The following is a 27816-nucleotide window of genomic DNA, read 5'->3' on the forward strand; positions in this document are numbered from 1 at the left end:
TGCACTCTGTCAATGTTTACACACATATATATAGATAGTGTTGTGTTGTGTATTTCTGAGTGCATTCCTTGTAATTTGTGCAAGACTTATTGTGCTAAAAATAGCTGAAAATATTAATAAGTAGAAAAAATTATATATTATGTTACTTACTTCACTTAACATTTATTTGAATTTTTTTAGAAATTATTCATGGTTCGTATTTTAAAGGCATTTATACATCATTATATCCATAATAAGACCATCTTCAACTCCTTGTTTAATTTATAAGTGAAATATGTAGTGCTTAAGCACCTCAAAAAGGGGTGTGGTGTGAATAATTTTGGCTATTTCAATGAGGGAAGGGTAGCAGCTGAATCTACTGTGCATGCTATAATGATAAATAAAGACAAAATAAAAGTGCAGTCAGGGTGCAATTACATCATCAACTGTGTTTGCAATATTTGCATACTTTGACGATGGAAAAAATTAGGGCTGTGTTGATAATTTGGATTGAAGACCAAACATAACAATATGTACTGTTAAGCATAACAGTAATTCAAGAAAAAGCAAGGAGTCTTTTTGGAGATTTAAAAAGTGAATTTATGTCTACTGAAAGTTTCAAAGCAAGCTCTGGATGGTTTAAGCATTTTAAAAAAAGAGCTAATCTACAAAACTTGAAATTAATAGTACTGATTTTTTTGAGGCAGCAGAAGGATATCACAAAACATTGCAAGCTATTACAGAAAAAGGAGGATATCTGTTATTTCAAGTCTTTAGTGCAGACGAGATTTCTCTTTTTTGGAAAAGAATGCCCAGAACAACTTTTATTTCCCCACCAAAAAAAAAAAAAAAGAAGTCCACCGTGGGTGGGGGAAGATAGTTTAACCATTATTTTAGGAGAAAATGCTAAAAGGTTTTTTAAGTTTTTTTAAGTCCATGTTAGTACACTACAAAGAGAATTCAAAGATACTTAGAGAAGGCATCATCTGATAACACCAGAGTTTAATTTCTCCCAAAAAATATAACAGCCTTGATCCAATCTATGGATCAAGGTGCAATCTATACATTTAATGCAAAATACAAAATATCTGAGGGGGGGGGGAAGCCAACGTTAACTAACAAGTTAACATTTCAACAAGATGTGGGCTTCAATGAAGCTGAGGAAAGAGATATGATAAATTTTCATAGTCAAGTTCTATCAAATGAAGGCTTACTTGAATTGGAGAGGACAGGGACAACTTTGGAAGGTAAGGAAGAAACATCCTGAATGACATATTGTTCATCAAATTACAGCAAAAGAACTAGGACAAGTTTTCAGTTTAATTACAAGGTGCAGTCAATTACTGAAGAGATGAATGCTACCTCCAACACAGACTCCCAATAAAACCATGCAGTAATTTCATCTCCTTTGGCAAGTTTTTGAATAATTTTTAGAGTATTTTTATTTGTCATATTTTTAGTTTTATTTAAATTTTGATTCCTATAAGGTTCTATACATATACAGTCCATTTCGGTTATTTGAGATATATCGGGACTAGTGCATTTTGGCCCAATTAAGTGGCTACCCCAATTATCCAAAGTTTCACGTAAATAGTTAAAAATACAATGTACCCCGCCTTTACAATTGGTTCACTGTACAATCAGATCACGTTACGACGAACTCAACATGGTAAAGTACCGTTCACTATACGATGTGCAGTAAGCGCCGGTCATTGTGATCACGTTTGTGAAATGAATTTTGATTCTATTAAACAGCGATTCTAATTAGCGAAAGTAGGAGGAATATTATCCACAGGCTATACCAATTAAAAAATTAAATGATACAGGAAAATCGGAAGAATATACGTGATAATCGGAATAATTAATACATACTGTAATATGTACATACGAACTAGTTGACATTTCTGTTCACTGACATTTGTGGGTGGGGGTTAAAATTTAAAACAGTAAAAAGATAAGCAATCAATAACAAAGAACACGGCACACACAAATTGCAAGTAACATAATACGTACAAGTGAGAACGGAGTAACGAGTTACAAAGCTTTAAAAATAGGAATGAAGAGAAGATTCTGAAAATTAATTTTTTTATATGATTGAAGATTTCGTGTAAGTGGAAACACATTTCACCATAATAACCCACAGAATTCCAGCTGTCAGTAAGATGGAGTTTACTGTCCGTTTATGATAGATTTCACTAACAGAAAAGACCAATAAACAGGTGACTGCTAATTGTTTTTATTATTTTATGGTTGTGACCTCCAGAATTTCGACCAAACCACGTGGTACCGTTGGAGACAATCGTAGGGTAATCTCCAGTGCTGCGGTCTCCTGCCCCGATTAAACGGCATGCTGCCCCAATTAAGCAAAGTAAACCCTGGCTATTTTCTCGATTAGTTTCTGTTTTTTAAGATTTGCCCCAAATAAACGACTGCCCCAATTAACCGGTGGCCCAAATAACCGGAATCCACTGTATTATCAGAAAATAATACTCCAGATAAAAAAAAAAAAAAAAAACTCAGTCTCTGTAAACCACAGATCATGTTTGCAGAGACTCTGATCAATAGAACAAATGTTACAGGGAAATTTATACAAGCAAAATAAAGGAAAAAAAAAAAAAAAATTGCTGCTATAAATTTCTATAAATGAAAAAATTTAGAAACGTAAAAAAGTCTAATAGTGTGCAAAGTATATTGGCATCAGGAACAAGCATGCCTCTTGCAGAATACACTGATGTAATGCACACATCCAGCGTGTTTCTTAGGGCTTAATTGGTCCATCAGCAGTGAAGGCTATAATGCACCAAAACCTAAATCACATATGGCGAAAAATAATAAAGATAAAATGATTTCGTAAATGGATGGCCACTGCACAAAACAGAAGGAGCTGAAAAGTTGCTAGAGAAGCCTTCATCCTGCAGTGGATTGAAAATGGCTGATGATGATGAAAGACTGTACATATTATTATTATTTTTGTTATTATTTCTATCCCTCATGGGCAGTGGGCGGTCCACCCCATGACAGGTACTTGTACAAGTTCACAGGATGGTTATGTCTGGCTACTACTGTTGGTCAAGGAACTCAGGTGTTTGGGAGTTGCTGTAGTTCTTTGTAGGTGTTCTCTGGGAAGCATATTACTGCTAGGCTCTTTTGTAGGGTATTTGGCTCCATGCCAATGGATGGTTATTACTTGTTCCATATGCTAATCTCTTTGACTTCCTTACTTAGGTCTGTGTACTTCCTGCTCTTTTCCTCATAAGTAAGACAGTAAGATTGCCTTATCATTAATATAAAATTTTTTTCTCCTTTATGGGGTTTACTTCTGCTCAGAGAATTTTAAATCTTACTGCAAAATTACCCCCAGTCTTCATTTTCCACTACCCTCAGTGTAGTACCATACAATTGATAAATTACCCTGGGATTACTGCTACCCATAGTATGTGCTACGGTTTATGATTTTATTTTACTGCGCTATTATTTTATACTCTTTTATTTCATATCAGTTAGCACAACATAAAAATAATCACATGCAAACTCAATAGTATAAAATATATATGCACGTCTCGTGTGCACGCGCACTAAGGCAGTGCTACTCAAAGTGTGGTCTGCTAATCATTGCCGGTCTGTGACAAATTGGAAATCGGTAGCGGATGTTACTGGTTCCCGACAATTCAGCCATTAAGCAGTCCACAAGATTTGTATTTTACAAAAGTACTGGACCGTGACAGATTGGAAAAAAAAGAAACTGGTCCTTCACAACAGAGTTTGAGAAGCACTGCTCTCAGGTAGATATACAATTTTCAAGGTTTCAAATAACATTTCAAAATGTGTTAAACTCATTCAGGAAGCACTGCCATCTCTAATTTGCATTTCTAATTGATTGTGGAAACAATTTAAAATTCATAAGTTACAGAGCAATGAAAAGTACTGAAGCCTGAAACAGGTACAAGTTGTTCTCTAATAGTACTACAAATAGTGAGCAAGGACAAGAGAGCAAAGAATGTGGACAAGGTTGTTATTTGTTGTTTGGTTTTTAGGAGCATTAGCAACTAAGGCCATATTGCTCCGGGATATGCGGTGGTCATTCCCTGACCTTTCCGCATCCTCCGTATTTGGTGGTGACGGGCTCGAACCCTGGTCTAATCAAGAAGCGTGTGCTACACACTGCTGCTCCTTCCCACCTGGCTACGGAGGCGCCTTGTGGACAAGGAATTTTTCATGTAACATAAAAGAAAGACAGGACCATTGTGCACTGGGTGTGGAAAAGTCTTAGATAACCCAGCTGATGTGTGGATGAATTGAATAGGTACACTGCATCAGTCTTTACTGAAGAGAGAAGAGGCTGTGCAAATTAGTGATATTGTAATTACAGATGATTGTTTATGTATCGTAATTACAGATGATTAGAAAAACTTTTGAGTATAAAGGCAAGTAAAACTCTGGGAGTTGATGGCATATACCCTGTATTTTTGAGCACGAGGGAGTGTATTGAACCACTCAATAATAATGGGTAAATTATGAGGGCATCTTTGCACTCAGGCAAAATTCCTTTGGATCAGAGAAGTGCCAATATATTGCGATTCTAAGAGTGAAGTTGGTAACTACAGACCAATTAGTCTGACTTCAATGGTAGGAAAACTCTTAGAGGCAATAATTAAGAGAGCTTTGGTTTGGTTTCGTTTTTAATGGCGCATTGGCAGCTGTGGCCATAATGCGCCAAATCAAAAATAAAACTAATACAAAAATATTGGTCAGCCTTAACACAGCCTACCGTGTCAAAAAGGTAAATATGATACTATCGTTAAAGGTTATATAAAAGGTATAAGATATAAACTTAAGTCTTTATGTATAAATTGATCGAGTGTAAAAAATTAAAAACATCAAACATGTTGTCTCTGTCACCTAAAATCTGACTGAGTGTAAATGGTTCAGCCGGATTACTAAAAGTTCTAGAAAAAGATTGTCTAAAGACAAGACATTCAATAAAAACGTGAGAAACAGTTAAAAATAACGTTACACGTCTCACACATAGGTGAGCCATCCGCCCTCAGCAAAAAGGAGTGTGTTAGATGGCTATGACCTATGCGGAGCAGAGCAAGAACAACTTCCTCTTTTCGGACCCTGCGTAGACTGGAGTGCCATTGCATGATTACAGGCTTAATATAGTGTAGTTTATTCGCGGTCTGTCCATGCCAAGAGTCTTGCCATTGGGAATATAATTTAGAGCCTATTAATTGCCTGTAGTCTGTATAGGAGACTGACAGGCAATGACTATCCAGGGAATTGGCTGATTTGGCAGCGGTATCAGCTAATTCATTTCCCAGGATCCCAATGTGGCTTGGGATCCAGCAGAAGCGAATGTCAAATTCTGATTCAAAGGCAGAACAAAGCATCTGCCGGATCGGGGACAGGACCGGATGAGAGTTGTACCTCATCGATACTAGAGCCTGTAACACGCTCAATGAATCACAGTAAATCATGTACCGTTGGTAATCGCTATTTATAATGAAGGGTTATTTCAATTGCATGCAACTCTGCAGTATAAATGCTAGCTTCTTGCGGAATCTTGAATGATAATGTTGTGAGGAAATACGACAGCAGATCCCACATAAAATTCTGACTTTGAGCCATCTGTATAGACTGGCAGAAAGACAGAGTACTGCTCTCTATGTGATACGAAGAGTTTTTGATAGACGGCCGCCGGTGTATTAGCCTTCTCCGTGATCTTGAGGGAGAAGTCACACATTGGCAAATGTGCATACCAGGGTGGAAGGAGTTGCCTTAGTGACTGGGCAACGTTGTCTACCGTCATGTTTAGTTCATTTAATAGTCCTTGGATCCGAATACAAAAAGGTCTGTTGGCAGTCCGACGGGCATTATAGAGATTTTCCCAACGTGGCTCAAAAACTGATGCCCACGTGGGATGATCAGGCAGGGCTTTCGATTTAAAGGTATAATGTAAAGACAACTGCTTACGTTGAAAAGATAGGGATGGTTCATTTGCTTCAACGTAGAGGCTTTGGACTGGAGATGTGCGAAATGCTCCTGTGGCTGTCCGAATGGCCTGATGGTGAACTGGATCTAACCACCGAAGTACACTGTCTCTAGCAGATACATATACCTGGGACCCATAATCGAGTTTAGAACGGACAAGGGCCTGGTAGAGACGAAGAAGGGTAGAGCGATCTGCGCCCCACGAAGTTGATGAAAGGGCACGAAGGATGTTAAGCCCTTTAACACACCTTGTCCTAAGCTGACGAATATGTTGAAGAAATGTCAACTTTTTGTCGAAAATAAGTCCACGGAATTTGACTTCTGCTACGACTGGGATGTTGTTTTGTCCAAGCCTTAAATCTAGTTCAGGATGAAGATTACGTTTGCGACAGAAGTGTACACAAACGGTCTTCTGTGATGAAAATCTGAACCCATTAGCTAATGACCAAGATGTAAGGTGATCAATGGTTTTCTGCAGTTGCCTTTCAATGACGCTCATATTGCATGAGCGACAAAATATAGTAAATTCGTCAACATAGAGGGCATTGTTTATCGTGGGCAGAAGTTGTTCCGTGATAGAGTTTATTTTTATTGCAAAAAAGCATGACACTTAGAACGGACCCTTGTGGGACTCCCTCTTCCTGACAGAACTCTCGAGAGAGAGTGGATCCTAAACGCACTTGAAAATAACGATTCAAAAGGAAGTTTTTGATAAAGAGAGGAAGGTTACGCCCAAGACCAAAGTTGAAGAGGTCTTTTAATATTCCAAAATGCCAGGCTGTGTCCTACACTTTTTCAATATCAAAGAAAACTGTTACCAGATGCTCGGATTTAATAAAGAGTCACGAATGTATGTTTCAAGTCGGATTAAATGATCCAAAGTGGTTCTGCCTCTTCGGAAGCTGCACTGTGTCCTGGAAAGCAGATCATTTATTTCCAAATACCACACAAGGCGGGCATTAACCATTCTTTCCAGGATCTTGCACAAACAGCTTGTCAGAGCAATAGGACGATAGTTACTTGGATATCTAGGATCCTTTCCTGGTTTTGGGAAGGCAAGAACGATTGCTTTCGCCAGGAATCCGGAAATTGTTTATTAAGAAAAATTCCGTTAAACAAAATTACTAGGTGATTTTTAGAATGCGATGACAGATGTTTTATCATTTCGTAGTGGATGTCATCGGGCCTGACAGCACTTGCATGCGTAAGAAAGAGTGCTGCATTTAACTCCTCCTGTGTAAAGGGCTTGTTATATACTTCAAGCCCTTTTGAAGAGAAGTTTAATGGATGTTTCTCACGTTTCTCTTTCAGGGCCATAAACTCTGGAGGGAATGATGTTATTGCAGATGTTTTGGCAAATGTTTCCCCTACAGCATTTACAACTGCAGTTCGGTCTACAATTAGACATCCATTGTGCTCGAGAATCACCGAAGGGCGCGGTGGGTATATTCCCTTCATTTTCCGGATCTTGTCCCAGACTACTTTTGAGCTGGCAGTCTGGGTTATGGATGATGTAAAACGGATCCAAGATTTCCTTTGGCTCTGACGTTAGATATAACGTGCTTTTGCACGTGCACGTTTAAATGATATTAGATTATCGGTCGTGGGATAGACGGAATATTCCCCAGCTTTGTTTTGTGCCTTTTTTGCTGTTGTGCACTCTGAATTCCACCAAGGTTTAGGAAATAGTGGAAACCGGCTGAATGTTTTCGGGATTGCAATTGCAGGTGATTGGACAATACTTTCTGTAACGTACGTGACTGCATCATTGATATGTTCCCGACTGACTGTAGCAATGTCAAGATTTGCCGGATGTCGAAAGGCATTCCAGTCAGCCTGATCAATCTTCCACCGCGGTAAACTAAATGGCGGACACGGTCTACCACTAGTTAAAGTGGTTATCACGGGAAGTGATCACTTCCATATGGGTTTTCTTCCACCTCCCATATAACTGAAGGAAGGAGAGCAGATAGAAAGATTAATGGCAGAAAACGTACAGGTAGGCATGTGGAAGAAAGTGTTTGTTCCCACACTGAGAAGAGAGAGGTCATTGTCAGTGAGCATACGCTCTATGACTCGTCCCCTCTGTTAATGTTAGCACTACCCCACAGAGTGTTATGTCCATTAAAATTCCCAAGAAATAATAAAGAGGGAAGCAATTGCGTGATGAGATCATCAAGGTCTTCCTGGAGGATGTCAATACCAGGTGGTAAATAAAGAGAGCAAACAGTTAATAAAAACCCCACTTTAAGGCGAATTGCTAAAGCCTCTACGTTGGTTGTAAGTTGCAAAGGCTGAAAGGGAATCTGGTTGCTCACGAGGATTGCAACTCCTCCATGAGCAGGACCGTCCCCAATTCTGTCCTTACGAATGATCGTAATGTTACGTATGGTGGGGTCATCATTTGCCTTTAAATAGGTTTCCTGTACACAAAAGCACGATTGCTTGTACTTTTGCAGAAGTGCCTTGATGTCATTAATGTTTCGTCGGAATCCACGACAGTTCCACTGTAGGATTTTAGCCATTATTTTGGCTTGGTGGGTCCATCAGGCGGCTTCCGAGGTGCTGAGGGCTTACTTTTATCAGTCTTGGATTTGTCTTTTTTGGGGAAGAATGGGTGCTGTCCTGTGTCCATCTCTTCCTCCATAAAGAGTTCCAAGACTGAATCGTCATGTACCTCCTTGGTTTTGACATCCATTTTTTCTTGTCCTGGCATGGGCTCTTGATTATTTTGTACTGTTACTTTAGTGCTCGCTTTTGATAGTGCTTGAGCATTGGGAGGTACCGATATTGGAGTGGCAGCTGACTGAGATTTCTCTGCTGGTTTTACTGAACTTAATAGATAGCGGCCGATGTGCGTGAATGATTCTTTTGGTGGTACAGTCATATCCGTTTGGGTGCCAATTGAGCATTTATTGGATACTTTTTCGGCATATGTTGCTTTACCGCTACTTACTGGTTTAACTGCTTTCCTGGCCTCTTGGTATGAGATGTTAAGTTCTGCCTTCAGTCGTATTTCCTTTTCTTTCTTCCACCGCTGGCAAGCTCTTGAATATGCAGGGTGTTCTCCATTGCAGTTAATACATGCAGCTTTCATAGCTGAACATCCAGTTATTTCATGGTCCTTTGCACCACAACCACATCACATGGTTCCCTTGCGCATGCAAGGGAACCATGGGATGCCATTTGTGAGTGTCCATATTTCTGGCATTTGAAACACCGTGAAGGGTTCGGAGCAAACACACTGGGCAGTTTATGTAGCCAGCTTTAATCTCATCAGGAGACTTAGGTGAATTGAATGTCCGGATAATGTTTCTGGTTTTAACCAGTTTCCCATCCCTACGCGCATTAATTCTCTTGAAGGCAATAACTCCCTGTTACTTCAATTCCGAGCAGATTTCCTCCTCGGTAACGTCGAGAAGGTCCCACTCTGAAATTACACCTCTCGATGAATTTAGTGTTCTGTGTGGTGTCATTGTTATAGGTATTCCTCTGATCGATGTTACTCAAAGTAGATGTTCAGATTGCCTGTCATTTTTAGTTTCATGTACCGGGAGATCCCCAGAACAGAGCCTTTTAACTGATTTGGGTGAACCTGCTAACCCATCTAACCCTTTCTGTATAAAGAAAGGTGACATTTTACCAATCGGTTTTTCGTTGGTGGAGTGTATAATCAAAAACCTTGGGATAGGCCCTGATGGTAGTTCAGTTCGCTGCCTCTTTGTAGCAATAGTGCTGTCTGTGTCGTCGTCTATATTTTCAGATGGGGACCGGGTTGGGGCCCCTGAAGAAATAAGTTTATCAGGATTCATAAAGTTTTGAAATGGTTCAGTGCTCGGGCTCCCCACCCACCATGGAGCCCAAAGGGACGCCCACCACCCGGCATGCAATAAATGCGCTCGGGAGTGGAACGCCAGGGCTACCCAGACACCATACCCGCACCGCCGCCAGCCTGAATTCTGTCCCTTGGACCATGAGGGTAGGAGCATGGCACTGACACGGTTGACCCTCGCAGGCGAGCCTACTAGTCGATTGATCCTAGCCAGGCCTTCCACCCATCTTGTCGAAGCAAGGGCCAAAGTGGTGTATTGAAGCTGGGGCCCTCAAAAACCAGGATCCCCCTTTCCGAATTTCCACGGGTCGCAGCGCATGGCAAACACGCCGGATTCCATTGATGTTAGCCTGGAACCTGGGCTGTGGGCATTGGATCCCAGTGATGCTAGTCTGGAAATCCAGCAGCATCACTGGGAGGTCTCCTCACCACATACAGGTACCCTCGTGGGGATTAAGAGAGCAATCCAGGGACAATTAGATATGACATTCTGAAGGATACACACAACATGGCTTTGTTGAGGGTAAATTAACTAATTTAGTAGGCTATTTTGACCCAGTTACTCATGAGCTAGATTAAGCCACACTGGATTTAAGCTTTTGCTGCACTAGCAAGAGAAACAAAAAAAAAAAAAAAAAAGTAGACAAGAAAACACAAATTATATACCTCCCTTCTCGCACAGAAGTATCCAGTAGATCTTTCAATTTATTCAAACTGATGGCCTCAATTACCTGTGAGGGCAACTTGTTCCAGCTATCAACGACTCGCTGGCTAAAAGAAAACTTCCTACAAGCTAATCTAAACCTCATGCTGTGTAATTTGAATTTATGAACCCTGGTTCTGGAATTCTTTAGAACAGTGAGAATTCCATATTCAGTCATTTTACTAATCCCTCTGAGCCTTATAAACCTCAATCAGGTCACCTCTGAGGTGCCTGGTTACCATGCTCTGTAGCCAACCAAATCTGAGTCTTTTCTCATTCAGCCATCCTCCTACTGATCTCCCCAATCAAGCTGCCAGTCTTTGGATCCTTTCAAGAAGCTTGATTTTTTTTTTTTTTTTTTCAGATGAGGTCTACATACTTCAACACAGTATTCCAAATGTGGTCTTACAATTGCTTTATACAGTGCAATAATGATCGCTCTATCTCTACAGGATAGCATTCGATAAATGATTGATACGACACCATGGGGTTTACTGGCTGCCTGTTTACACTGTTCAGAAAACTTCATATCTGCCCATATTGTAACTCCCAAATCCTTTTCCTCCTCCATTGTTTTTTAATTCAACCCCACAAAGTGTATAATTTATTTGTGGGTTGTTATTCCTAAGTGTAAGACCTTGCATTTAGCAGCACTAAAACATAGCTGCCACTTCTCTGACCATCTTTGAAGTTTGTTCAAGTCATTCTGAAGGATCGCTGCTTGGCACTGATCATTAACGACTCTGCCAATCTTTATCTGCAAATTTTGACATCACACCTTCTCTCACTTCGATGTCATTTATGATAATGAGAAATATCACTGGGCTGAGAACCAATCCTGGAGGAACCCCAGTCCTCACGTTACACCAATCTGAAGAATATTGATTAATCACAATCCTTCTGCCACCCAGCAGTCTCTTTTAGAATCTTACCAGTAATCCCAAAAACTGTTCAAGTTATACAGTAACCTCTCATGAAGAACCAAGTCAAATGCTTTGTTAAATCCACAAAAACTACATCGAAATTGTTCCCTAAATCCAACGCATAAGTAACTGTATCAAAATAGCCTACTAGGTTAATTAAGCATAATTTACCTTTAACAAAACCATGTACATCCTTCAGAATGCCATATCTATCTAAATGTCCCTGAATTGCGCTTTTAATCACTGCCTCTAAAATTTTTCCTACCATTGAAGTCAGACTGACAGGTTTATAGTTACCAACTTCACTCTTAGACCTGCTTTTATGTATTGGCAATACATTGGCACTTCCCCAAACTAAAGAAATCTCCCATGACTCCAAAGATGGCCTCATAATTTCTTTGGTTTGGATTAAACATCGATGGTTCAATACTCTCCCCAGTACCCTCCCTCAAAACTACAGGGTACAAGCAACTTCAAGAGCCTTACTTGTCTTTATTCTCAAAAGTTTTTCTAATAAACAATTATCAGCAATTATAACATCACTAATTTCATGCACCTCCCCACACAGTCTCCTCTCAGCATAAATGGTCTTTCATCAGTAAAGACAGATGCAAAGTACCTGTTCAATTCATCCACAACATCATCTGGGTTGTCTAAGACTTTCCCCACACCTAGTGCACAAGGGTCCAATCTACTTCGCATTTTTCTTCCCTCTATTAACATACATGAAAAATTCCCAGACCCCATTATTTGCTCTCTTAGCCAATGCTTTCTCATACGCAGCCTTGGTCTCCCTGACCTCATGTGTGGTACTATTACAGATCAAACTTATACCTGTTGTAGGCTTCAGTACTTTACATTGCTATATAACTGTCCCGTGCTGACTTTTTCTGCTCTTTTCAACCAGCCAGCTCTTCAATCATCCGTTTCGACATCATCCTAATGTAATATTTTCTTAATAGTATGTATGTATGTATGTGTTCGTGGTTTCTGTGATTTTTTCTTTAAAATTATTCTGTAATTCAATGCATTCGCCATCCCTTGGCAATACTCCCAGTACAGAGATGCCATATAAATATAATTTATATGGCATCTAAATATAGCATTAGCATTAGTAGAGGCATTTGATGCAAGAAAGCAAGCTTATGCAGCATCAGCCAAAAAAAAAAAAAAAAAAAAAACCACTTCCACTTCACCCCTCTGTTCGTTCAAAATACCTGTCCAGCTGAGCCTTAAACTTATTTAGGCTATCAACCTCCACCACAAGGGATGGAAGTCTGTTCCACCAACCAACCACCCGCTGTCTAAAGGCAAATTTCCGCACGTCTATCCTACATCTGTCTTTCCTCAATTTGAATTTATGCCCTCTCAGGAGATTTTTCTGAGCTAGAGGAAGAATCCCATCAGCCTTGAGCATGCTCAAACCATTCAAGGCTTTATACACCTCTATCTGATCACCTCGCTGGTGCCTAGTCTCCAGACACTGTAATTTGCAAAACTTAAGCCTTTCTTCGTAAGAGCACCCCTTTGTTCCATTCACTAATCTTGTTGCCCTTCTCTGTACTTGTTCCAGCAGCTCTACATCCTTCTTGAAATGAGGCCTCCAGACCTGTATACAGTACTCTAGGTGTGGCCTGACCATCGCCTTATACAATGGAATAATCACCTCCTTATCCCTGCTGGAAAAATTCCTGTATATCATTGACAATACTCCATGAGCTACTCTTGCAGCCCGTCTGCACTGTTCAGAGAACTTCATATCTGCCTGCACAACCACCCCCAAGTCCCTTTCATTCTCTACCACTGTCAGTGTTGTACCACAGAGTTGATACGTTGCTCTGGGGTTGCTGTTTCCCATGTGTAGTACTTTACATTTGTCAATGTTAAACTTCATTTGCCACCTCTCAGCCCATCTGCTCAACCTTTCCAGATCCTGTTGCAGCAGCATAGTGTCAGTAGTGTCCTTGACAACCCTGCCAACCTTTGTATCATCTGCAAACTTTGTCATTAAACTTGATATCCCATCATCAATATCATTCATAAACACCGAAAACAACAACGGACCCAACACTGAACCCTGAGGAACTCCACTAATAACATTAGTCCACGTTGAGCAGTGTCCATTGATTACCACTCTCTGTCTTCTGCCACTCAACCATCCTCTTATCCATAGCAGCAATTTGCCTCCAATGCCACACTGCTCCATTTTGTGCAGCAGTCTTCCATCTGCAACAGTATCAAAAGCCTTTCTAAGATCCAAATATATAATATCAAAGTTATTCCCTGCATCCAGTTCTTTTGTGACTACATCATAGTATCCAATCAAATTGGTCAGGCAAGACCTGCCCTTAAAAAAACCATGCTGCATCTGAGCTATAACTGAATTCTTGTCTAGATGATCCTGCAGTGATTCTTTAACCAGTGCCTCCATTAATTTTCCTGGAACAGAAGTTAAGCTCACAGGTCTATAATTACTTGTGTCAGCCTTTGATCCTCCTTTGTGAATTGGGGTCACATTTGCACATTTCCAGTCTATGGGTACCTCCCCTGAGTCCAAGGAAGCTCTCATAATTATGGCTAAGGGTTTGCTTACTTCCTTTGCTGCCTCCTTTAATATAACTGGATAGATCCCATCCACCCCAGGTGCCTTTCTTGTGTTTATCTTCAACAGTTTCTCCTCCACTTTACTCCCAGTTATTTCAAGATTCTGAAGCTTACTGCTAGAGTTGAATACATCTCTGGCATTCCCCTCGCTGAATAACTCCTCATGTGTGAATGTCGATGCAAAATATTCATTTAGTTTGTTAGCTACCTGAGCAGGATCATCAACACTTGACCCATCAATATCAAGTGGACCAATCTGATTCAATCCCTTCCTTCTAGAGTTTACATAAGTAAAGAACTCTTTGCTGTTTTTCTTTGCATCCCTTGCCAAGGATTTCTCGTAATCTGCCTTCGCCTGCCTAACCTCCTTTGTAACTTGGTTGCATATCAACTTGTATCTATCATAGGCTTCTGTGTCATGTGTTAATTTGTATGTATCCCATGCATTTTTCTTCTCCGCCATATGCCTCATTAGTTCATCTGACATCCATTTTGGCCTAAACCTTGAACAATATTTCTTAGTTGGTATGTAAAGCCTAGTAGCTTCCAAGATAAGTTCTTTGAATGCTTCCCATTTTGAATTTGCTGTTGGTAACATCATCAGTTGGTCCCACTGTATAGAATTTAAATACTGTCTCAGTCCATCGTAGTCGCCTTTACGGAAGCAATAACCCTTCCCTTTACCCCTAATGGTAGTTACCTCTTTGAGTAAATCCCACTTCAGCACACTGTGATCACTGCCACCTAGTGGTTCATTTATCTGCAGATTCTTAATGCATGAAGAATCACTGCTGATAATCAAATCAAGAGTATTACTCCCTCTAGTTGCCTCCCGAACATGCTGATGTAGAAAACAATCATCCAATAAATCCACAAAAGCCCTGCTAGTGTGTGAGTAACCAGCCCCCAAAATCCAGTCAATATCTGGGAAATTAAAATCTCCCATTATAAGACACTCTGATTTACTGGCCCACTCTATTTCCCTGTACAGTTCCTTATTATACTCATCAGAGTCATTAGGCCTATAGCACACTCCTACTCTCAATTTTGATCTCCCAATGTTTATGTCACACCAAACTGACTCCACACTGCACTGTCCAGCGATGTCGACTGGCTTCACTTCCTTGGTTTTTATGTGTTTCTTAACTAATAGCATAACACCTCCCCCCTTCCTATCCTGTCTATCCTTTCTGTAGACGTTGTACTCCCCAAATTGCAGTTCCGCATCCCTTATATCTGTGTGACACCACGTCTCTGATATCCCAACAATATCTGCCTTCGATGTTTTGAGTAATACCTCAAATTCATCAAATTTATTTACTAAACTCCTAGCATTGGTGTACACGCAAGTATACCTGCACCTGTTTCTATTCTTAGCTACCCTAACACAACCCATGTGTTTACTTGTACCGCAATGGCTCCCAGCAGTATCTGAAATACCATGCATCTTGTTTTTCAGGCTTCTGCTCATTCTAATAGAAGCAGTGCAAGAATCTCTTTCACCTCTGCCAGTGGCTACTGTCAATCTATTGGTCTTTGTCTCCCCCCCAAGCTAGCAGTTTTCCGACCCACCTAACACTGCCTCGATAGCATCAGCAAATATTCTTGCACCCTTTCTATTTAAGTGTATCCCATCCCTGTAGAAGCAATCTCTCCTGTTAACAAGTACAGTCCAGGCTGAAAAAAATTCTACCCCTTGAGCCTTGCACAATCTTTCCAGGGCCGAATTGATCGACAAGGCTCTCATCATATACTCCCTCCTATCGTGTCTGGGCAGAATTGCAGACACTTTCAAATTCAACCCTAATTCTCGGCTTTTGTTCAACAGTGACCTGTACTTGTTAAGTAATTCTGCCGGTCTCCTACTCACAGATGCCATATAATTTATATGGCATCTGTGAACTGGGAACTTTTGACAGTTTAAGGCATTATATGATATAATGCCTTATCAGATGAAAAAAAGACACACTGAGCTTCTTGAAAGGATCCAAAGATGGGTAACTCAAATGGTACAGGAGGATGACTGTATTAGGAAAGACTCCGATTATGTGAGCCACAGAGCTTGGCAACCTGGCACCTCAGAGATGACCTGATTGAGGTTTATAAGGGGCTCACATCTGGTGAGTATGGGCTTGGCAAACCTAGGGTCCTGAGCTGGATATCATCATTCTTTTCTTTCTTGGTGATTCCCTTCTATTCTCTCTCTCTCTCTCTCTCTCTCTCTCTCTCTCTCTCTCTCTCTCTCTCTCTCTCTCTCTCTCTCTCTCTCTCTCTCCCTCTCCTATTTCTCAGGGTAACATGGGAATTTTTTTTTTTTTTTTTTGGCTGGTGCAGCATAAGCCTCAGGCTTCCTTTGCACCATATGATAATAATAAAAATAATAATAAGGCTCACAATAATAATAATGAGAGAGAGTTTAATAAAATTAATGAAGGTGGAATTCTCACTGTTTTAAAGAATTCCAAAATTAGGTGTCCAATTCAAATTACAGAGGCTGAGATTTAGCATTAGTAGAGGCATTTGATGCAAGAAAGAAAGCTTATGCAGCATCAGCCAAAAAAAAAATAAATAAATAAATAAAAAATAACCACTTCCACTTCACCCCTCTGTTCGTTCGAAATACCTGTCCAGCTGAGCCTTAAACTTATTTAGGCTATGAACTTCCACGATAAGGGATGGAAATTTATTCCACCAACCAACCACCCACTGGCTAAAGGCAAATTTCCTCACGTCTATCCTACATCTGTCTTTTCTCAATTTGAATTTATGCCCTCTCAGGTGATTATTCTGAGCAAGAGGAAGAATACCATCAGCATTGAGCATGCTCAAACCATTCAAGGCTTTATACACCTCTATCAGATCACCTCGCCGGTGACCAGTCTCCAGACACTGTAATTTGCAAAACTTAAGCCTTTCTTCGTAAGAGCACCCCTTTGTTCCATTCACTAATCTTGTTGCCCTTCTCTGTACTCGTTCCAGCATCTCTACATCCTTCTTGAAATGAGGCCTCCAGGCCTGTATACAGTACTCTAATGTGGTCTGACCATTGCCTTATACAAGCGAATAATCACCTCCTTATCCCTGCTAGAAATATTCCTATATATCATTGACAATACACCATGAGCTACTCTTGCAGCCCATCTGCACTGCTCAGAAAACTTCATATCTGCCTGCACAACCACCCCCAGGTCCCTTTCATTCTCTACCACTGTCAGTGTAGTACCACAGAGTTGATACATTGCTCTGGGGTTGCTGTTTCCCATATGTAGTACTTTACATTTGTCAATGTTAAACTTCATTTGCCACCTCGAAGCCCATCTGCTCAACCTTTCCAGATCCTGTTGCAGTAGCATAGTGTCAGTAGTGTCCTTGACAACCCTGCCAACCTTCGTATCGTCGGCAAACTTGGACATTAATATCATCAATATCATTTACTGAACCCTGAGGGACTCCACTAATACATTAGTCCACGATGAGCAGTGTCCATTGATTACCACTCTCTGTCATCTCCCCCTCAACCACCCCTTTATCCAAAGCAGCAATTTGCCTCCAATGCCACACTGCTCCAATTTGTGCAGCAGTCTTCCATGTGCAGCAGTATCAAAAGCCTTTCTAAGATAAAAGTATATAATATCAAAGTTATTCCCTGCATCCAGTTCTTTTGTGACTGCATCATAGTATCCAATCAAATTGGTCAGGCAAGACTTCCCCTTAACAAAACCATGCTGTGTCTGAACTATGACTGAAGTCTTGTCTAGATGATCCTGCAGTGCTTCTTTAACCAGTGCCTTCATTAATTTTCCAGGAACAGAAGTTAAACTAACAGGTCTATAATTATTTGTGTCACCCTTTGATCCTCCTTTGTGAATTGGGGTTACATTTGCACATCTCCAGTCCATGGGTACTTCCCCCGAGTCCAAGGAAGCTCTCATAATTATGGCTAAGGGTTTGCTTACTTCCTTTGCTGCTTCCTTTAATATAACTGGATAGATCCCATCCACCCCAGGTGCCTTTCTTGTAATTATCTTCAACAATTTCTCCTCCACTTTACTCTCAGTTATTACAAGATTCTCTAGCTTACTGCCAGAGTTGAATACACCTCTGGCATTCCCCTTGCTGAATAACTCCTCATGTGTGAATGTCGATGCAAAATATTCATTTAGTTTGTTAGCTACCTGAGCAGGATCATCAACAGTTGACCCATCAATATCAAGTGGACCAATCTGATTCATCCCCTTCCTTCTAGAGTTTACATAAGTAAAGAACTCTTTGCTGTTTTTCTTTGCATCCCTTGCCAAAGATTTCTCGTAATCTGCCTTCGCCTGCCTAACCTCCTTTGTAACTTGGTTGCATATCAACTTGTATCTATCATAGGCTTCTGTGTCATGTGTTAATTTGTATGTATCCCATGCATTTTTCTTCTCTGCCATATGCCTCATTAGTTCATCTGACATCCATTTTGGCCTAAACCTTGAACAATATTTCTTAGTTGGTATGTAAAGCCTAGTAGCTTCCAAGATAAGTTCTTTGAATGCTTCCCATTTTGAATTTGCTGTTGGTAACATCATCAGTTGGTCCCACTGTATTGAATTTAAATACTGTCTCAGTCCATCGTAGTAGCCTTTACGAAAGCAATAATCCTTCCCTTTACCCCTAATGGTAGTTACCTCTTTGAGTAAATCCCACTTCAGCACACTGTGATCACCGCCACCTAGTGGTACATTTACTTGCAGATTCTTAATGCATGAAGAATCGCTACTGATAATCAAATCAAGAGTATTACTCCCTCTAGTTGCCTCCCGAACATGCTGATGTAGAAAACAATCATCCAATAAATCGACAATTCTTTTAGCCAGCTGGTCTTGCTTGAACAATTTGCTTTTGCAAAAGTAGAGGTTCACAGTTTGAATAAATTCAAAGGTCAACTGCATAGTTAGCTGTGCGAGGAGGGAAGCATATAATTTATATTTTCTTATCTACTTGAGTTTTTTTTATCCAGTGCAGTAAAAGCCTGTGGCTTTCTTGCTCTATATGACGAACACTATTACTGTTTTTATGGATGTTTCAAATAACATTTCAAAATGTGTTAAACTCATCCAGGAAATGCTGCCATCGCTAATCTGCATTTCTAAATGATTGTAAACACAATTTAGAATAGACTTCAGCATGAAAAGAGATTTTAAAATAACACAAATTGGAGTAGAAGATCAAGCCTCAGCCTCTGTTCTTCTATTTTTAGATAACAAAATCTGAAATTCTCTGGAATTCAGATCCAGAAGTTGATAAAAATGAATAATAATTACATCAAAAAAACATGAAGTAACAATTGTTTTTAAATTTTTATGATTTTTTTTTCCTATTTTTTTTCCAATTTTTTTAAAAAATTCTTTTCCGATTTATTCTTTCAACTTTCCAATATCTTTTCCGATTTATTTTATTTTTTAACTCTGATTTGATTTTTGAAATAATTTCACTGTAATAGTGGGCAACTAAGAAAAAATAAAAACAAATTAATATTTAAAAGGCATTTATTTTCAAAATACTCATTTTTTTAAATTTTCAAAAACAACTGTACGGATTAGGGCTTTTTAGTATTTTCCATGATTTTCATGATCAGAAAACATGTCCAGAAACATGTTTTCTGATCATGTTTCTGGACATGATCAGAAAACATGGTTTTAATTTTCAACAGATCATATATTACAATCTATACAAATTCAAGTTGCATTCTCAAGGTATGATGGTACATGATAGGTTTTTTTTGTTTTTGTGATCATTATGGAGAGGGGAGTATAGGGGCAAATGGGGGGAGAGAGAGAGAGAGAGACTAAACTTTTATATATCAGTAACATAATAAAAAATATCAATGAAATTAAAACACTACCCTTTGCTTTCTTCTTGGTGTTGCTGAATGGAACTTCCTGAAGAACCTACATGGCCATTATATTGCTGATGACGTTGAATGTAACTGCCACCTCGGCTTCTGCCTCTTCCTTTTCCTCTATTTGGAAATGTTGAGTTTAAAGGATTGTTTCCAGATTGAACGTTCCTTTTTGGAAGAACAAATCTTATTCCTACTGAACCGGGGGATTCTATAAAATTACAATTGGAAAATTACAAATCAAGTAACTTTCACCATATAACTAAGACTTCTAAAATTCAAAGAAAAATTTATAAAGTTGTGTCAAGAATGAAAATGAATAATATGCTATATGAAGGATCACATGAGCCTTAGAACTAAGACTAAAATCCAAAGCTGCGCAGCATGAAAATGAATAATATGTTATATGAGGGAACAGATGAGGCTTTGAAATGACACTGAAAATTGATAAACAGAAATATAACTGATGTAACTGAAATCTTAATACAAATCCTGAAATATACAGTGCAGATCCTTCTTAATGAGTTTAAAAACAGAATCGATATTTTATTTGTATTCTTAAAGTCATTAAATCTTTAATAGACACTATGAAAATAGCATGCCAATACCAATAGAAAATTATATTTTTTTATTTTGGTATTGAGTTTTATAAATTTAATAGCAATACTTAATTTAGCGGTACTCATCTTAGTATGATCTGCAATTAGCATTAGCATTAGTAGAGGCATTTGATGCAAGAAAGCAAACTTATGCAGCATCAGCCAAAAAAAAAAAAAAAAAAACCCACTTCCACTTCACCCCTCTGTTCGTTCAAAATACCTGTCCAGCTGAGCCTTAAACTTATTTAGGCTATCAACCTCCACCACAAGGGATGGCAGTCTGTTCCACCAACTAACCACCCGCTGGCTAAAGGCAAATTTCCGCACGTCTATCCTACATCTGTCTTACCTCAATTTGAATTTATGCCCTCTCAGGTGATTTTTCTGAGCTAGAGGAAGAATCCCATCAGCAATGAGCATGCTTAAACCATTCAAGGCTTTATACACCTCTATCAGATCACCTCGCTGGTGCCTAGTCTCCAGACACTGTAATTTGCAAAACTTAAGCCTTTCTTCATAAGAGCACCCCTTTGTTCCATTCACTAATCTTGTTGCCCTTCTCTGTACTCGTTCCAGCAGCTCTACATCCTTCTTGAAATGAGGCCTCCAGACCTGTATACAGTACTCTAGGTGTGGCCTGACCATTGCCTTATACAATGGAATAATCACCTCCTTATCCCTGCTGGAAAAATTCCTGTATATCATTGACAATACTCCGTGAGCTACTCTTGCAGCCTGTCTGCACTGCTCAGAGAACTTCATATCTGCCTGCACAACCACCCCCAAGTCCCTTTCATTCTCTACCACTGTCAGTGTAGTACCACAGAGTTGATACGTTGCTCTGGGGTTGCTGTTTCCCATGTGTAGTACTTTACATTTGTCAATGTTAAACTTCATTTGCCACCTCTCAGCTCATCTGCTCAACCTTTCCAGATCCTGTTGCAGCAGCACAGTGTCAGTAGTGTCCTTGACAATCCTGCCAACCTTTGTATCATCTGCAAACTTGGACATTAAGCTTGATATACCATCATCAATATCATTTATAAATACAGAAAACAATAATGGACCCAACACTGAGCCCTGAGGGACTCCACTAATAACATTAGTCCACGATGAGCAGTGTCCATTGATTACCACTCTGTCTTCTCCCCCTCAACCACCCCTTTATCCATAGCAGCCATTTTCCTCCATGTGTCACACTGCTCCAATTTGAGTAGCAGTCTTCCATGTGCAACAGTATCAAAAGCCTTTCTAAGATCCAAGTATATAATATCAAAGTTATTCCCTGCATCCAGTTCTTTTGTGACTGCATCATAGTATCCAATCAAGTTGGTCAGGCAAGACTTCCCCTTAACAAAACCATGCTGTGTGTGAGCTATAACTGAAGTCTTGTCTAAATGATCCTGCAGTGCTTCTTTAACCAGTGCCTCCATTAATTTTCCTGGAACAGAAGTTAAGCTCACAGGTCTATAATTACTTGTGTCAGCCTTTGATCCTCCTTTGTGAATTGGGGGTCACATTTGCACATTTCCAGTCTATGGGTACCACCCCTGAGTCCAAGGAAGCTCTCATAATTATGGCTAAGGGTTTGCTTACTTCCTTTGCTGCCTCCTTTAATATAACTGGATAGATCCCATCCACCCCGGATGCCTTTCTTGTGTTTATCTTCAACAGTTTCTCCTCCACTTTACTCCCAGTTATTTCAAGATTCTGTAGCTTACTGCTAGAGTTGAATACACCTCTGGCATTCCCCTTGCTGAATAACTCCTCATGTGTGAATGTCGATGCAAAATATTCATTTAGTTTGTTAGCTACCTGAGCAGGATCATCAACAGTTGACCCATCAATATCAAGTGGACCAATCTGATTCATCCCCTTCCTTCTAGAGTTTACATAAGTAAAGAACTCTTTGCTGTTTTTCTTTGCATCCTTTGCCAAAGATTTCTCGTAATCTGCCTTCGCCTGCCTAACCTCCTTTGTAACTTGGTTGCATATCAACTTGTATCTATCATAGGCTTCTGTGTCATGTGTTAATTTGTAAGTATCCCATGCATTTTTCTTCTCTGCCATATGCCTCATTAGTTCATCTGACATCCATTTTGGCCTAAACCTTGAACAATATTTCTTAGTTGGTATGTAAAGCCTAGTAGCTTCCAAGATAAGTTCTTTGAATGCTTCCCATTTTGAATTTGCTGTTGGTAATATCATCAGTTGGTCCCACTGTATAGAATTTAAACACTGTCTCAGTCCATCATAGTCGCATTTACGGAAGCAAATACCCTTCCCTTTACCCCTAATGGTAGTTACCTCTTTGAGTAAATCCCACTTCAGCACACTGTGATCACTGCCACCTAGTGGTTCATTTATCTGCAGATTCTTAATGCATGAAGAATCACTGCTGATAATCAAATCAAGAGTATTACTCCCTCTAGTTGCCTCCCGAACATACTGATGTAGAAAACAATCATCCAATAAATCCACAAAAGCCCTGCTAGTGTGTGAGTAACCAGCCCCCAAATTCCAGTCAATATCTGGGAAATTAAAATCTCCCATTATAAGACTCTCTGATTTACTGGCCCACTCTATTTCCCTGTACAGTTCCTTATTCTCATCGGAGTCATTAGGCCTATAGCACACTCCTACTCTCAATTTTGATCTCCCAATGCTTATGTCACACCAAACTGACTCAACACTGCACTGTCCAGCAATGTCGACTGGCTTCACTTCCTTGGTTTTTATGTGTTTCTTAACTAATAGCATAACCCCTCCCCCCTTCCTATCCTGTCTATCCTTTCTGTAGACGTTGTACTCCCCAAATTGCAGTTCTGCATCCCTTATATCTGTGTGACACCACGTCTCTGAATTCCCAACAATATCTGCCTTTGATGTTTTTGCCTTTGACGGGGTTCCAGCCCGTCACCACCAAATACGGAGGATGTGGAAAGGTCACGGAATGACCACCGCACATTCCGTGACCTGTCCCTGTCCTAAGCAATTGATGCTTAGGACAGGGACAGGTCATTTAATTCCCTGTCCTAAGCAATTGATGCTTAGGACAGGGAATTAAATAAATCGGGGTAATGAATAGAAAATCGGAATTAAAATAAGCCCAAGGAAGTAGGAGTGCAAAACTTCGTCCTTGGTTGTTATTAATGAAATAGTTGATAACTTAATTAAGGTAGGAATTTAAACTGGGTAGGCCAAAAGTCATAATGAGTTGACTTTCGTTTGTTAACGTCTTCAGTTGACAATGATGAAATAGGGAGAGAACGCATATATTTAAAGGAGTTCTAAGTTCCCGCGATGCTCTTTGAAACATGTGGGAATCTCAGGTGCGTGAGATTCCAGACCGGGGAAAGATTGTAGGGTAGTTTTGCATTTATGACGTTGAGTTTGGAGTGATGGCAAAACCATTGTATGATGAGGGCTTCGTACTGAAAAATTTTTATAACTGGATCTTAATTTAATGATAGTAATGGCTGAGTCGATTATGGGGTTGTGATTATTGGAATGTACGTGTTGTGTGAGTTCTGTACTTGATTATCCTGTTCTAAAACTATTGTAATGATAATATGCTCGTGTATTAGGTGTTTTTGTGGAACCGTATTTGGTGGTGTTATACTTCCAATATAACAGGTATTGTAATTTTGTTGACATTTTATTAGGTATGTGTTGTTATTCATGTCATTAATTTGATATTTATATGTTTCTTTGTATGAGTTGAACACTGAGCTAAGTTTGTTATAAGCAGAAAATGTAAGTGTGATATCTGTACCTGCAAACACCCAGCGGAACTGTCCAGCCAGGCGGCTGTGGTAAGGGAGAATAATTCATGTGTTGCTATTTGCATTATGTTTAGGTGAATTATAGATGTTATTTTTAGCAGTAGAGATAGTAAGTTGAATTAAGTTTATGGCCCAGAAATACCCATTTCAGTTAACTGTAAGATATTGCAGTTCAGTAGATAGATCGTCTTGTGTGGAGCTATATTTAATAGCGTTATAAACCTGATTAAAAAGGACGGCTTTTTTTGTACTAAGTGGATGGTGTGAGTCAAAATGCAAGTATTTCCCATATTTGTGTGTTTTTTTCTGAAGATTCTGGTTCCAAGTTTGGTGTTCATTTTATATATGGTAAGATTAAGAAAATTGATCTGTCCATTTTCTTCTGTTTCAAGTGTATATTTTAATCTGTGATGTATTGAATTAAATTTGGTGAAAAGGATATCGATTATGGTTCTATTGCCTATTATTAATATATCGTCTGCATAACGTATGTATAATTTGATTTCTGGAGGGTAAGGCTCTTTACTTAGCAACCATAGAGAATTTGATTCTTCTATGGTTGCTAGGTAAATTTCAGATAAAGGGGCGGAGATTCCTAGACCCATATGTAGGCCAAATATTTGTTGGTATATTTGATTATTGAACCGAAAATGTCTAGCGTCTAATAGGAAAGAAGTGAGAACTAAAATATTATTGATGGAGAGGGAGGTGCGGTTGGGTAGGGTATTATCTTTCGTTAGGAGATCCTGTAAAGCTTGTAGAGTGAAAGGTAGGTGTACATTTGTGTAAAGTGAAACTACGTCGAAGGATGCTAGAATATCTCCGTTGGAGATTAAGGTAGAGCTTATTTTCTCAAATGCTTGAATAGTATTGTTAACTTTGTATTTAGAGAATCGTGTAAGGGGGGAAATGATTTTTACTAAAAAGAGGATAGGTTTGCAAAGGCAGATTTACTGAAGGAAATTATTGGTCTTTTACTGGAAATTATTAAGGGTTGGTCGGGTTTATGTACTTTTGTGATACCAAACATGTGTGGGAGGATGTTATTCCGTATACCAATCTGTTGTAATGTGTGTAAATTGATTTTTTTTGTTTGTCCTTAGCCTTCTTAAGATAGTATAGAGTTTATTTTTAAGTTTGGTGATATTATATGTGTTGTCAGGTTTATAGGTGTCCTGGTCGGAAAGGATGTGCTCCATTTTGTTAATATAAGTGCTTTTATCTAAAATTACTATGGTATCGCCCTTGTTGGCGATACAATAGTGATTTTGATTTGGTAGTTGTTGGCGCATCGGCTTCTGTGGCCATATTGCACCTCCCAAGGTTTTTGCAGTACTTTGATCCAAGCCCGAGGCGGGAATCGAACCTGCGACCTTTGGGTTGCCGGGCAGGTACTTTACCCACTCGGCTAGCCCGGTCGGCGGCGATACAATAGTAATTTTAGATAAAAGCACTTATATTAACAAAAAACACACAAAGGGAAATACTTGCATTTTGACTCACACCATCCACTTAGTACAAAAAAAGCCGTCCTTTATAATCAGGTTTATAACGCTATCAAATATAGCTCCACACAAGACGATCTATCTACTGAACTGCAATATCTTACAGTTAAGTTTATGGCCAGGAAATACCCATTTCAGTTAATTCAACATACTATCTCTACTGCCAAAAATAACATCAATAATTCACCTAAACATAACGCAAATAGCAACACATGAATTATTCTCCCTTACCACAGCCGCCTGGCTGGACAGTTCTGCTGGGTGTTTGCAGGTAGACATCACACTTACATTTTCTGCTTATAACAAACTTAGCTCAATGTTCAACTCATACAAAGAAACATATAAATATCAAATTAATGACATGAATAATATCACATATCTAATAAAATGTAATAAAATTACAATACCTGTTATTGGAAGTACCACCACCAAATACAGTTCCCAAAAACACCTAATACACGAGCATATTATCATTACAATAGTTTTAGAACAGGACAATCAAGTACCGAACTCACACAACACGTATATTCCAATAATCACAACCCCATAATCGACTCAGCCATTACTATCATTAAATTACTATCATTAAATTAAGATCCAGTTATAAAAATTTTTCAGTACGAAGCCCTCATCATAGAATGGTTTCGCCGTCACTCCAAACTCAACATCATAAACGCAAAACTACCCTACAATCTTTCCCCCATCTGGAATCTCACGCACATGTGATTCCCACATGTTTCGAAGAGCATCACGGGAACTTAGAACTCCTTTAAATATACACATTCTCTCCCTATTTCATCATTGCCAACTGAAGACGTTAACAAACGAAAGTCAACTCATTATGACTTTTGGCCTACCCAGTTTAAATTCCTACCTTAATTAATTTATCAACTATTTCATTAACAACAACCAAGGACGAAGTTTTGCACTCCTACTTCCTTGGGCTTATTTTAATTCCGATTTTCTATTCATTACCCCGATTTATTTAATTCCCTGTCCTAAGCATCAATTGCAGATCATACTAAGGTGAGTACCACTAAATTAAGCATTGCTATTAAATTTGAGTCAAATCAATTCGATACTTTAAGACATTTCTATGATTATTTGATGAGTTTTATAAAGCAACAGGGTTTGCTATATAAAATGTGTATAATTTTGGTGCCTCTACTCTGCTAGATAGTGACTGGAGGTGTCCAAGCAGTGTGTACGTGGGGGGGGGGTTCACTGTTATGTCAAGGAGCTGGGTATGTTCTTGCCATGTATATGCCATATACCAAATTTTCATTACTCCATACAGCATGTCCTCTCCACCTTTTCTTACTACTGAACACATGACAAATTGTCACACTAACAGAACAAACATATGCAAAAAGATCTAAACCTACCAAACATTTCCTTTTTCATTTCACATATATATGTGGTCTCAGTTCCAATCTCAATGATGTCCATTTACAGTCGACCAAACACCATGTACTTTTTCTGACAGAATTCCAATTATCAATTGATTCAACCACTGCTCATCTTGGTCGTCCAAATTATTCACTCTACGATTCCTTTCACTTCCAAGATGGTACTTCTGCATATATCCTCTCTGATATTCCTTATCAGATTTAGTAATTTGAAATACCCTCTTTTCAATCTTCTCTGGCTTAAAATCTCCTTATGACATTCTGTCAAATTCACCTGTTGCCTCTATCATGCTCTCAACCTCACTAATCACTTGAAACTCTCTCAATTCCTCTCTTTGAAACTTGACTTTCTCCAGTTCAACTTTCCTAACAGTGAGAAAACTTTCCTTGGTTATTTTAATGTTCACAACTCCAACTAGCTTCCTTTATCTAGTCACATGGATCCTGCTGGTTGAGATGCTGAACCTTTTGCAATTACTAATGACCTCGCACAGATTGTTCATTTACCTACCAGAATGCCAGACAATCCTAACCACGCTTGATCTTTTTCTCATAAACAACCAAGTGCATGGTTGAGGTGAGTGGTACTCTAGACACCTCAGATT

The 27816-nt window shown here is 39.3% G+C and overlaps 1 protein-coding gene across 4 annotated transcripts in view; it reads right to left on the bottom strand.

Annotated features, from left to right (window-relative positions):
* LOC150076627 (uncharacterized) overlaps nucleotides 1-27816 on the bottom strand; it is a 404400-nt gene that overhangs the window by 273774 nt on the left and 102810 nt on the right. For all 4 annotated transcript variants that reach the window (XM_090386197.1, XM_090386196.1, XM_090386195.1 and 1 more), the window contains exon 5: nucleotides 19917-20124. In XM_090386197.1, the coding sequence (XP_090242323.1) occupies nucleotides 19917-20124 (208 nt within the window). The remainder of the gene's footprint in view (nucleotides 1-19916; nucleotides 20125-27816) is intronic.

This window comes from Mastigoproctus giganteus, chromosome 12, assembly GCF_048544385.1.
Source record: "Mastigoproctus giganteus isolate SK-2022 chromosome 12, ASM4854438v1, whole genome shotgun sequence".
Taxonomy (NCBI): Eukaryota; Metazoa; Arthropoda; class Arachnida; order Uropygi; family Thelyphonidae; genus Mastigoproctus; species Mastigoproctus giganteus.